At 40.7% G+C, this 13,320-nt stretch overlaps 1 protein-coding gene across 1 annotated transcript; it reads left to right on the top strand.

Moving 5' to 3' along the window:
• The first annotated feature begins 293 nt into the window (after window positions 1-293).
• On the top strand, window positions 294-12,933 carry DCLK3 (doublecortin like kinase 3). Its single transcript, XM_066192049.1, has 4 exons — window positions 294-2,182; window positions 10,277-10,409; window positions 11,303-11,470; window positions 12,437-12,933. The coding sequence occupies exons 1-4, from the start codon at window positions 719-721 to the stop codon at window positions 12,631-12,633; spliced, it is 1,962 nt and encodes a 653-aa protein (XP_066048146.1). The 5' UTR covers window positions 294-718; the 3' UTR covers window positions 12,634-12,933.
• Window positions 12,934-13,320: the final 387 nt, after the last annotated feature.

Below are 13,320 nucleotides of genomic sequence, written 5' to 3'. Positions count from 1 at the left end.
TTAGAAGAAAGATGTGAGGATTTAGAAGAAAGATCTGTTTGTGTTCAATATTATTATTTTTTAGTGACATTCCCCTGTCACAAAATGAATTTAGATTTTCTCACAAACTTGACAATGTTTTTAGTTGCAACTATGTGGAGATACTCCTTAGTGGTAGTTAAAAGTTCTTTATAAGCCTTGAAGTCACCTACCCTTACTCTCTGAGGTCACTTGCACTGACATGTAGAAAACTATTGCTGCAAGAGGTCTGATGATGCAAAATGATTAATATTCCTGCTCTTTGTTTGCCTTAGGACGCCAGGGCTTGTTGGACCATTCGCCACACAATGCAGGCTCAAAAGTAAAAGAGAGGAAACTACATGGGACTTGTCCTCCTGTTGGTCGTGGAAACTGTGGAAAACCATGTTTGAGTGAAAGCAGCCACAGGTCCTCCTTTTTCAGTCCCCACAATGGTTTTCACACAATACATTCAGAGCACAGTCCTGTGAAGCCAAGGATAATTACAGTGGTGAAACCCGGGGGTCGCACGCTCAGGAGGATAACCTTACTTCTCAACAGGAGATCAGTCCAGACCTTTGAGCAGCTGTTGGCTGACATTTCAGAAGCTCTGGGTTTTCCTCGTTGGAAGAATGACCGTGTGAGAAAGCTGTACAATCTGAGAGGCAGAGAAATCCGAAGTGTTTCTGAGTTCTTCAGGGAAGGTGATGCGTTCATAGCTATGGGGAGGGAGCCCCTCACTTTGAAGGACCTGGAGGTGGTATTACAAGAACTTTATCCTGAAAATCCTTATGCTGCCAGTGCTGCCATTCCGCAGAATGAGGAGCAGTCCCAAAAACTGAAGAGTAGCCTGTATGACAAGGCCTCAAAAGTAGACAGTGGCTTTGATGAGACAGAAATGACCAAGAACTGCAGTGATGGCTTGTCTTCCCAGCTGGTAGCTGGACATGAAGGAAAAAGTCAAGCCAAGACAAAGCAAGAGGAAAAAATGAGAAGCAAAAAAAAGTGGACTAGGGAGAGCTGGGGTGGTGAGCATGGAGTGAAGCCTTCTAGGAAAACACGAGAAAGTGAGAGGTACCTTAACCATGAGAGGAGTTCTGAGGAAGGCTTAGAAGACAGTTCGGAGGAGGTGCTGAGGTGTGAGAAATGTGAACAGGAAAGGCAGGCCAGAGAAAAGTTAAGAAGGGAAAGGCAGGCTGAGGCCTCATTTGAGAATAGGGACTTGAACACAGGTGCATGTCAGAGGTACCATGTAGAAAGAAATACAAAAGTCAGGAACTGCCGAAAATCTCCTGAAACTTGTCTGGAGGTTGAGGAAGTTGGCTGGAAAGATAATGGCAGTAGGAGGATGTGGAAGCCGCTACATAGGATTGTTAATGAAGGGCTGGAGAAGCAGAAAAAGAGCACTGAGAAAGAAAGGGACATGGAGAAGCATGAAAACCATGGGAAGGAAGTAGTAAAAATCAGGAAAAATGCTGTAGAAGGGCTCCAGCTATCTCATGAAGTGAAGGAAGATAATGGAAATAGCTGTGTAATGAACCAAAGTGGCTGGCTAAAGAAAGACACTCTGAGGGATGCTGAGAAGTTGTCTAAAACACATAGGGAGGGCAGAGAGGGACAAAGGGCTAAAGAGGAATCTGCCAGAAGAGAGGGGAATGCCACATGTAGAGAGAGTGACATGAGTCGACGAGAGAAAGCAGGGGAGCGCAGGGTGAATAAAGAAGACAACAAAGCTCAGGGATTGGAGAGCACGAGCCGGAGGTATGCCATTAAAAGCAGAACTGATGTGGAAAAACACTATGAGATTGGCAGAACTATTGGGGATGGTAATTTCGCAGTGGTGAAGGAATGTCGCCATTGTGATTCCAATCAGATCTATGCAATGAAAATTGTTGATAAATCCAAGCTGAAGGGGAAGGAGGACATGATGGAAAGTGAAATCCTGATTATTCGGAGTCTTTCTCATCCCAATATAGTAAGCTTGATTGAGGTGTATGAGACAGAAGCTGAGATCTACTTAATCTTAGAGTATGTCCCAGGAGGAGACTTATTTGATGCAATCATAGAAAGTGTGAAGTTCACAGAGCATGATGCTGCTGTCATGATCACTGACCTGTGTGAAGCCCTGGTTTATATTCACAGCAAGAACATTGTCCACAGGGACCTCAAACCGGAGAATCTTTTGGTAAGTATTGTCAAACATTTGCATTTGTCCAGGAATAAATTTATTTTCCTTTCAATTATGGTTCTTTGAATTGTTTTAAGCAAACCCCATCTAGAAATAATGTGCTGTGGCAGGACTGTTTGAAAAAATGGGTACAATTTTGAAGTGAAATTACAATTGCAGTTTGTTTTACATAGATCTGCTGTGCATTGCAGATAGCAGTGGCTCCAGAAAGGAATTCAAGTAAAAATTATCAGACTTTAAGGGGTAGTGAGCATTTGTATTTTTCATAAATCAGACTTTTTACTTAGCATCTGACTTGTAGGTGTCCAAAGATGAATCATAAAGTGTCTTCCTTGCAGACTGAAGTTTATTAAAATGGATCATTTATCTTTTTTATTTGTTGGACTTTTTGTCCACTGCATTTATGTATATCTTGAAGACTACTGTGCTTGTCCTCTACTGTAGTGATTTCTATCTTGTGACAATTTCTTTGCTTAGAAGCAGAAGTATTATGCAGTTGACTGAAATAATCTGACATTAAAATGTTTTGGTGAATACAGCATTAAAGTCAGCTCAAATAGTAACTTCATGCCAAAGAGAAAAATTCTTGTTTCCATCACATTTCTGAGGCTGCATTCTTTGCATCCGGCACTGAAGTCAATGGAGTTACTGACATGTGTGAATATGCATAGAAATGTTTGTAGTATTGACACTTCACAAGATACCCATTGTGGAACTGTAACAGTAAACAACTCTCCCTTGCTAAGTGTGTGTTACACTCTTGTATTAGGCTTCCAAATTTCCTAATAAACAGATAAATAGCAAGTATTTGCCCATCTCTAAAAAATTGGATTTTCTCAGCTTTTGTGGAAGTTCATGGTTAGCCAGACAAAAAAGAAATAGATTATTTAGTCTTGTGGACCATTCTGTGCTTTTAAGAGAATTAATTTTGCACAGAGATCAGTATGAATTTCTGGCGAAAAGCAGCAGTGTAGCCTCAAGGATAATGCAGAGGTTGTGCAAGGCTGGGCTGGAGCAGTTTGCTCCCATACCTTTAAACTAAGCAATAGCATCTTTATTAGGTCCTGCAATGAATCCTGCTTAGTTTCATGAAAATCTTTGGTATGTGATCTCTGTGTAAATAAAAGAATGGATGCAACTGTGGATGAAGTGAATGCAACTGGATGGTTTGCAGGAAGAAGTGGGCTTGTAGAACCTGCCTTTGTGCTTTGTTTGCACAAAGCTTGAACAAAACTTCACTTAGAACTGCATGGCTTTTTCCAGAAGCTGATTTTCCTTTATGAACCAGGTCCTGCTCCTTCCTATTTGCTGAAAATAAGCTAGTGCATGTGAAACACCTGAGATCTGATGCTTCATTTCCCTCTATAATACATAATCATCACAGTGGTGTAGATAAGCAAAGAAGGGCAAGATAAAGGTCTGTTCTGGTTGCTTTCACATTTAGTTCACAGAACTGCAAAACAGAGAATGCTGGGCAGTGGGAGCATTGTGTAGCTCTGAAATAATCATGTTGCCCATTCTGAAAGTCAGAATACGTTTTTCAAGGACACAGAAGCACCCAGACTGTAGGTATTTTTTCATACAAGAACAGTTTTACCTAAACACTGCAGGAAACAACATTTTACCTGTTTCAACTTGCTGTTAATTTTGTGTGCATGCCAGTATTAGATACCACGTACATAAAGTATCCTTTTGAAAGGCAAGTCTATTCAACCATGCAAATGAGTTTATAAGGTCCTGATAATTTTGAATAGGTCACCTGCTATCTAATAAAAGTGTTCCTATAAATAAAGGCCATTTTGAGGTTCTGGGGTTTCTGTCTTTTTAGTGTGCTGCCTCTGTCTCTTTAGAGTGGCTGAGGCAGCAAAGTAGGAAGGAGAGCTGCCACTAATCTTACCATCAGCCAGTGCTGAACAGTAACAAATGGCATTGAAACAAATTTCATGGGTTCATTGGCTGTTGGTGTAGCAGGAGCATCAGGAGATGAAGCAAAGTGCTTCAAGTTCCAGCATCCTGCAGAGATGTCCATTTGTGGGATACCTCTTGTTACACTGAGGATGTTTAAATCTGAATTAGTCTACCTAGATTTTGTACGCAGAGGTCAAAATATAGGTATGTACTTTAAGGCTGTTGACTTGTTTGTCCTACTTTGGGTCTTCTTTTGGTCAGGTGAACCTTGTAATCTTTTTCTACTGTTTTTCCCCTTCAAGAAAATGGGAAATGGAAGAGAAAGGATCCTTGGTCTATTTTGTTAAGGAAATATGTATGTCTGCTCTGAACCTGCTTTGTTGAGAATCTGACCCTGTTCCTAATGACTTTTAAACATATTGGCTAATTGTCCTATAAGATGACAATGAAGCAGCAATCTGGGAAAAAAAAATTCCCTAAGTTTTATGAAAATAAGTGGCTGGGGAAAGAAGGAAAACAGTTTCTGTCTCCACAGAAGAAAAGGTAGAAATATACTTTGATGTGTAGTAAATTGTAAAATTATTGACACAGGAGAAAGTTGGAAACCTGGTTTAGCTATTAGTTCACTGCACTTCAGTTTCTCTTATGGAACTGTCCTCTGGTTATAAATTTCTGTACCAGGCCACCATCATCCTTTCTGTTTTTCCCCCTTCCTCTTTGACTACTGTGTCTGCCCACGTTGATCAGGCTCCTTGCAGCATAGCTGTGAGGCAGAAGGGTGGTGACTTGCGCTACGAAAACAAAATCTGTTTGACAGCTGGTGTGAAGACAGCTGCTACGACTCCCTCCCATCTGCTAACAGAATCACCTCATTTAGGACTAGGTGTTCAGCAAGAAAACCTTTGCTGCCAAGGATGGGCAATGTGGTGTGTTTGGTCTCACAAATGAAGCCAGTCACTTCTTCCTGCTACCTCATGGAGCAAGATTTGCTGGCAAGGTTTTTAGGTAAGGGGCTGTTTAATTCTACAGCCACTGGCATTTCTTCACTTGTGAGTGAGAAATTAATGCCCAAAATGTGGTGTTGATTTTCCAGGTTGTAGCTGTAAAAAACATAGTCACCCCCTTTTAGGGGAAGGGAGAGGGCTGTATTTGTGATTGTATACTCATCTCCTTGTACATTTCCCTCACATGCTAATGTGGTAATTCTTCAACACTCAACTTCATAAATGTTGTAGCTTTTTATGCATTGAGATTACCCCCTGCCCCTTTTTCTGTCTCTCAAGTTTTCACGTATGTGTGAGAACTTCAAGTATAGCCTTTCTGCCCTTGAACTTTTTGACACTATTTACATAAATACAAAGGACTCTCCATTTTCTGACACTATTTACATATATACAAAGCACTGTCAGGTTTCTGAGTGCATGTGAGTTAAACTCCTGTTTAATCACTTACCTGTCATAACTCAGAATTTTCTGTAAGATCGTTCATAGAGATTCTTCTAGTTAGCAGCAGGGGATGTCTGAAACTCAAATCTATAAGCAGTAATTTTTCTTCAGCTCTATCTATTTCCCATGTACAAAATGTCACATGGGCTAACTGGCTTTCATGATGTCCATAAGAAGCCTCTGTGCTACCATATCCATGTGCATACAGAGAAATATTAATGTCATAAATCATCATCTTAAACACACTGATGGATTTCACAAGGTAGATATGAAACCAAACAAGAGCATTAAGTACTGGGAGTCATCCACAGACAGGGGAGAAGGAGAAAGATTATTTTTTTCCCTTTTGCAGTGAATTTGGCCTTATATAATAATCTTCCGGTTGTATGGCTGGGATAGCTGGAAATCCTCAGACAATATTCTAATATTCTGATGTGTCATCTGTATTTGAGTAAGGAGTGTGCAATTGACTGCCTTTAGTCCAAGACCACCAGATGCTGGCAGTTGAAGGACATAAGTATTTGTATGGCCGGAACTGGCTGTCTATCAAAGTGTCCGGGTCTTTCTTACCTCAAGTCTATGGGCAGGCAGCACTACTTCTGCTTTTGTTGCATGGAAAACGTACTGTGGATGTCAGAGGTTAGATTTCTCTTGAGCCAGGTGGTGCATTTCTGTAATACTGCTATGAGGAAGTAGTCTGGCCTCAGGAGTGATTAAAAAGAGAAGCCTGAGAAGCTTTTGTTTCTACAGGGAAGCATATTTGCATGCTTCAGGTGCTGCCAGGTGATGGAAACGTAGATGGGACAGCAGGAAGTTGGGGACAAAGGGAATTCTCTGAGCTGACTGAATTGTTCTGAGTGCGGCATTAGTGTAGCTGCTGAGAAGTTCTGGGCTGAGGTTTTTCAGGCTTGCTGACAGGTTACATGCTGTCTCTGAAGTGATTGTCACAAAGCTGTGAAAATATACCCACCGTGCCTGCTGTTCCTGCTTGCTCCGTTGTTAAGTAAATTGGAAGCTCAGTGGTTTTGTCCTGAAAGAACAGATGGTGCTGTGTTGCCACCTTGTGCTGCAATGGGAGATTAGGAGTCTGGCATCCTGAGAAAAGAAAAAGTACAACAGTGCATTTTACTAAGCAAGTAAAATGCAATCAATCTGAAGATTTTGGGACTGGGATTAAGAGCACTGTGTTCTCCACCCTTCCCACCACCCTGCTGTTTTCTAAAAATGTGTATAAACGTTTCAGTATTGTTTGTCTTAGTATGTATGTCTTAGCTTGCAGGGTAGTTGAAATTCCATGTGACATGCTTTTCTTATATAACAACAACAACAACAACAACAACAACAACAAAATATATATATAGAATAGGAAAATACATTCATGCCCATATTTTCGTATTACATATAAAGTTGAGCATTTCCGTTGTGAATTTTTATAACGTCTTACCACTATTACCCCTATTATTAGAACATAAATTCTATAGATAGATGTTGTTCTATGAAGCGTTACTGTTATAATTTTTTTTTGTCATTTTTGTCAGTTTGTGTCCACGGCGCATAATGGCAAAAGATTGTCACACAGTTGCCAAATACAATAGAGAAAATGGCTGTGGCATTTTAGCTGCTTCTTGCAGAAGTTTTGACTGCATGGTTGTGGTAAACTCTGTTTTCAGTTTCATACTGAAAAATATTTTTTCATGGAAGAGCAACAAAAAGAAGCCCAAAATATTTTGCTTAATCAAAGCTGGAAAAGTGCACAAGGGCACTGCTGGTTCATGGACAACTTGTTGTTCCCCGGGACCCCCGGCTCCTTCTCTGCAGAGCTGCTTTCCAGCTGGTCAGCCCCCAGCCTGTACTGATGCATGGGTTATTCCTGCCCAGGTTTTGGACCCTGCAGTTGTCTTTGTTAAATTTCAAAAGGTTCTGCCCTGCCTGTCTCTCAGGTCTGTTGAGATCCTTGTAAATGGCCACACAGCATTCTGGGACGTCAGTCACTCCTCCCAGTTTTGTGCATTTTTTTACAAAGAAGGTAAAAAGGGATTAGTAGGATTTACTGTATTATTTTGTAATGCAATACTTTTTGTTTCTTAAAAAGAAAAAAAGAAAAAAAAAACTCACCAGAAAGTCCAAACCCGTTTTGCTTAATCAAAATTGGATGCGTGCTTACAGTTTCTGTAAAGATGATTAATGGGAATTAGTCAACTGTAATATACAAGAGCAAATTTTGTCACATCTGTGCCTTTAGTTGTCTGGTAATAGAGACCATCCTGAATTTTTGGCTTTCTTAAACGCTGTCTGATGGCAAAGTATGAGGTGTTAAAGCATGGAGTATACCTGTCAAATTATATTCCAGTTTGTCCATTCAAAACCAAGTCCTGGTTTATTAGGCTTTTTTGTAAACATTTAATCTGCTGATCTGTTCCCCATAGTTCCAGGGACAAACAATTTTCATTTGAAGGAAATCAATGACTTTTTTTACTTCTCAAAGAATATTTGAGTGTTAGTCACTAGTATTAAGCTTACTGATTTATTTAATTATACTGCTGCATTGTTTATGACTTGGCCTTTGAATATGGAATTCTAGAATGGTTTGGGTTGGAAGGGACCTTTGAAGGTCATCTGGCCCAAACCCTTGTAATGTGCAGGGACATCTTGTCTAGACCAGAGCCCTGTCCAACCTGACTTTGAATGTTCCCAGGGATCGAGTATCCACCACCTCTGTGGGGAACCTGTTCCGGTGTTTTGCTACCCTCATCATAAAGCATTTCTTTTTAGTATCTAGTCCAAATCTACTCTCCTTCCATTTAAAGTTATTTTCCCTTGTCCTAGTGCTGCAGGCCCTGCTAAGAAGCCTATCCCCATCTTACTTTTAAGTCCCCTTTAATTATTGAAAGGCTGCAATAAGGTCTGTCTGGAACCTTCTTTTCTTCAGGCTGAATAAGCACAACTCTCACAGCCTTTCCTCACAGGAGAAATTCTCCATCTCTCTTTCCCAGCCCTTCCAGCTCCAATGGGTCCATGTCCTTCCTGTGCTGGGACCCCAGAGCTGGACACAGCATTCTGGGTGGGGTATCACCAGAGCAGAGCACAGGGGCACAATCATCTCCCTTGCCCTGCTGGCCATGCTGCTTTGGATGCAGCCCAGGATATGGCTGGCTTTCTGGACTGCAGCTGCATGTTGCCAGCTCATTCCAGTTTTCATCCACCAGCTACCCCAAACTGCTCTTCACAGGGCTGCTCTCAATCCATAATCCAGTCTATATTGATGCCAGGGATTGCCCCAGCTCAGGTGTAGGACCCTGCACTTGTCTTTGTTGAACCTCATGAGACTCAGCCTTCTTGAGCTTGTTCAGGTGCCTCTGGATGACATGCCATCCTTCAGGCATGTCAAAACTCATCACTCAGCCTGGAGTTGCCTGCCAGCTTGCTGAGGGTGTGCTCCATCCCACTGCCTATGTCATTAACATATTTAATTTCTTAAAATAACCCTTCGTTAACTACATTATAGACCTATGCATACAAAATTGGAATTGAAGAAAGTATTTTGATTACTTGCCATGTGAATGTAGGAGATGAGAACTGCTGAAAAGGCCCAGTTAGGAGGTCATTCTGCATGGACCTATTTCTACAACTCTAGCTGTGTGGCGACCATTGATAATCTAGTTTCAGAGCAGCAGGTAGAGTAGAAGAGTAATTTGGAACTAACACAACGCTTTTGTTGGTTTGTGTTTTGTTGTTAGACCAGTATGGTGGAGATACACTTTCCATGTGTCTTGGTTTTAGCTGGTACAGTGCTGTACTTTGGATTTAGCATGAGAATAACTTTGATAACATGTTGATGTTTTGGTTGTTCATAAGCGCTGCTTATCCTAAGCCAAGGAATTCTCAGTGTCCCATGCTCTGCCAGGTAGCAGGTGTACCAAAAGCTGGGAGGGAGTATGGCCAGGGCTGCTGACCCAAAAGGATATTCCATGCCATGGAACCTTATGCTCAGTGAGTAAGATGAGGACAGTTGGCCAGGAGTTGCTGGTCCATGCTGGGGGACAGGCTGGGCTGTGGGTCAGTGGGCAGTGAGCAATTGTATTGTGCAGCGCTTCTTTTTCTTGGGTTTTATTCCTTTCTCTTGCTCTCTCTCCCTGTCCCCCTTCTCATTATAGTTGTTACCATTCCTACTGTTATCATTATTATTATTATATTTTTATTTCAATTATTAAAGTGTTCTTATCTCAACCCACTGTTTTTTGGATTCTCCTTCCCATCCCACTGTGGGGGCAGATGAGGGATGAGTGACTGAGCAGTTGTGTGGTAGGTAGTTGCTGTCTGGGGCTAAACACCAAGATAAAGTCAGTAGTTTACCTGGGCTCATTGCATTTAAGCATAAAGATGTCCACAGCATTCTTCTTTGCTTTCCTAGGGAAAAGGAACAGTTTATTTTCTCAAGAGAAAATAATATTTAATTGCCTCTTGGTCATTTTTTGTGTCCCTTTTATTAATTTCTTGGAAATTGCAGTGTGCCAGAGTTTGTAGAGCAAACTTTTCTTTTTTTTTTTCTGTAATTGCTTGTCCTCTTAAATAAATGCACCCCCTTAGTGTATGGGGAAAAAGAACCAAGTTCTGAAGACTGTTTCCATTCTTAGTACTATTATTAGAACTCCCTCCTGTTTAGTTTTCTGTTTCCTTTATATTTTGCTGTTTTAAAATGCATCTGGACTAAATATTTATATTTTTTGTTTGGGTGTAGGTTCAGCACAATGCAGATAAATCTACTACACTGAAACTGGCAGATTTTGGCCTTGCTAAGCAGGTTACAAAACCCATATTTACTGTCTGTGGAACACCAACGTATGTTGCTCCTGAAATACTTGCTGAGAAGGGTGAGTGTATATATTTTTAATTTGTCATAAATCTTTCAATTATGCTGAACTTTCTAATAATGGAAATAGTCCAGAATGTTTCAACCTACTGAAATTGTTTTTCAGGGTAGGAGGTTGGCTAGCAATGTAATTTGGGAAAGGAAACCTCTTAGCTTTTAGCAAACACAAGCATCAGTTATATTTGCATTATTAGTGTCTGTGCTAATATATCACTGACTTCCAAGCAGAGAAGCCATAAAATATCATAGATAATAATAGCTGAAGGGGGATAATGACCAGAAGTTCATGTTGCAACTTAAGAGCAGCCAGGCCTATTTCATTACTGAAATCCAAATAGCTTTCCAAAGCCCCCAGTGATGCAAAGTCATTGTGAACATGTATGTTAAATTTATGTAACAATTCAAAACATGTTTTGCTTTACAAGGAATTTTTAAGATTCCATCTCCAAAAAGATTCAGACCTGGAAAGAAGTCAGTTTTGTTGGTGACTCAAGCAAATCTATTTCTGGTTTTTGTTCTGTGGAGCTGGGTTGCACATCTCCAGTTCTATCCAATTTCAATGGAAACTTGGCAGTCTTAGTTCTTTTTTGAAGGGAATCTGAGGACAACTATTTTAGAAATATGTGCTCTGTTTTCTCAATTAGTCTCCAGTTGACACTGGCCTTGTGAGACAGTGTTTGTGAAACATGTTGTGGACAAGAGAGACCCTGTGAGAGCTGTAGCTAATAAAGGGCAACTTGTAAGCATGGTGTACCAGTCACTCATTTGTTTGCTCACCTCATCTTTTTGAGGAACTGAGCAGAGATTCTGTGTTTCTTTTTCATTCTATTCCCAAGAAACAGTTGTGAGGTTTTTTTCTAAAACAAGACTTACGGTTTGTCCCTTCTTCCTTAGGCTATGGCCTCGAGGTAGACATGTGGGCAGCTGGTGTGATCCTTTACATCCTGCTCTGCGGTTTTCCCCCTTTCCGCAGTCAGGACCGTGATCAAGAGGAGCTGTTTCAGATCATACAGCTGGGTCACTATGAGTTCCTGTCCCCTTACTGGGACAATATTTCTAAAGGTAAGCTTGTGCACTTACAGCAGATCTGACAAGTGGCAGTCTTCTTCCCTGAAGTGGGAAAAACTCTTTTTTCAGGGCAGTGAGCTTGATCAACCTGGGGTGTTTTATAGGTCTCTCTTGTGTGAATCTGTGCTTTAAATGTGAATTTAGTCCTCTGGTACTATCTATGCCTGTGTTTCTGGATATTAATTCTGAATGCTCTAATGGAGTCCTCAATTCCTCCCTCTAAGCAAAGGCAAGGATTTTCCTCATCTTGTTTATGTGTCTCTGCAGAAAAAGGTGTCAAAATAATCTCAAGGGTTATGTTAGATCATAAAGATGTTATCAAAAATCTCAAAAGCTGAGAATGAAATATTGCCCTGCAGAACACACTGTTGATTTGCTATTGACAATGGGGTCTGCACGTAGTAGTTTTTTCTTTCTCACCGGTTAGTTCAGTGTCTTTTGTGCACTCTTCAAAATCAGAAACCCTAAATCTCCTTCACTCCCTGTACAGTCTTTTAAAGAACATGTTCCACAGCATTTTCCATTTATGCCTCTGAAAGGATGACGTACCCCATGCTCCTTCCTGTGAATGTGAACACTTAGCCTGATGCCTTCAGCACACTTTTGAGATTAAATTCCCTTCACTTTCTCCTCTGTTTCTGAAGGGGAGAATGACATCAGCCATGGATATTTAGTATTTTCTGTCACTAACTCTAACTGCAGTTGTTAGAATAGCTTCTGGGGATAGTTACAAAAACTATGGTAAAACTAATGAAAAAATTAAGAAGGACATTTTGTGTGGGTATAACTGTCACCATCCCAGAATGGGAAAGGTTGGAAGTGACTATGGTTGTTGATGTGTTTCAAACACCTTGCTCGAGCAGGGTCATCCTAGGGCACATTGCACAGGATTGCACATCCTAGAGCACGTTGCACACCACTGTGCCTCACCCCTCTCTCCTTTGCTTTCTTCCACAATAGCAGCAAAAGACCTCATCACCAGGCTGTTGATAGTGGATCCCCAGAAGCGCTACACAGCACGTCAAGTACTTCAGCACCCCTGGATCAGAACAGCTGGGAAAACTAACAGCAGGAATTTGCAGAGGGAAGTGACAATAAACATTGAGCGCCATTTCCGGGCTCAGCGCCGAAAGGAAGTTGTTGATGAGGACACATGAAATCTTTCAAGCTCATTTTGTTGTCTTTTTATTGATTAACAAATAATTTATGTTTTCTTTTCTAAATGAATTGGGAATTTAATGTGTAGCTGTTGGTGGCTATTGCCATGCCTTTTTTTTTTGATTCTGAGATTCTGAAGGACAGAGATCAAATTCACATCCACCTCCTCTGGTGTTACTTGGCAGTCTCTCTGTTGAAAGCAGTGGGGACTAGCTAAATTCTGGAGGGTGTCTATTATTTTTCTTTAAGTACTGATTTGGGCTTTTACATCTTTTATAAATGTTTGCTTCTGTGACTGACACTAGTGGTGAATCTTCTCTCATCATTTTGTAAGATATCCTCCAGGAGTTTTGTGTTTGTAATGTTTTCAAAATAGCTGTCTGCATACACATCTTGCACTAATTCTTTAAACTGTCTTTTCTCTAATTCCTTCTAGCCACAGAGAAGGAAGAATAAAAAGTAAATATATTCTTTATCTGTAGGATATATTAAATAAGCAGCCAGATACTGTGTTTATTAAGTTGTGAGGGAATACAAACCCTTATTGACTAAATATGATGTTTTATGATGTCTCCCTTGGCAACATCTTTCATTGGGTGTTCAGGGTAATAGATGGTACAGTGTTCCTGTTACAAGAACATGATGCTGTGTACTATGGAGTTTTCATTTGTTTTTAGAAGGAGGAA

This window comes from Chamaea fasciata, unplaced genomic scaffold (genome assembly GCF_029207755.1).
Source record: "Chamaea fasciata isolate MVZ Bird 193981 ecotype frontalis unplaced genomic scaffold, bChaFas1.0.hap1 SCAF_1, whole genome shotgun sequence".
NCBI lineage: Eukaryota > Metazoa > Chordata > Aves > Passeriformes > Sylviidae > Chamaea > Chamaea fasciata.
This window is presented reverse-complemented; position numbering and strand designations above follow the sequence as displayed.

Excerpts from the sequence above, each read along its gene's own strand:
- DCLK3 (XM_066192049.1), top strand. The coding sequence starts at position 719 with ATGGGGAGGGAGCCCCTCACTTTGAAGGACCTGGAGGTGGTATTACAA. Across the intron at positions 2,183-10,276 it reads TCAAACCGGAGAATCTTTTG|GTTCAGCACAATGCAGATAA; the intron begins GTAAGTATTGTC and ends GTTTGGGTGTAG. Across the intron at positions 10,410-11,302 it reads TGAAATACTTGCTGAGAAGG|GCTATGGCCTCGAGGTAGAC; the intron begins GTGAGTGTATAT and ends CTTCTTCCTTAG.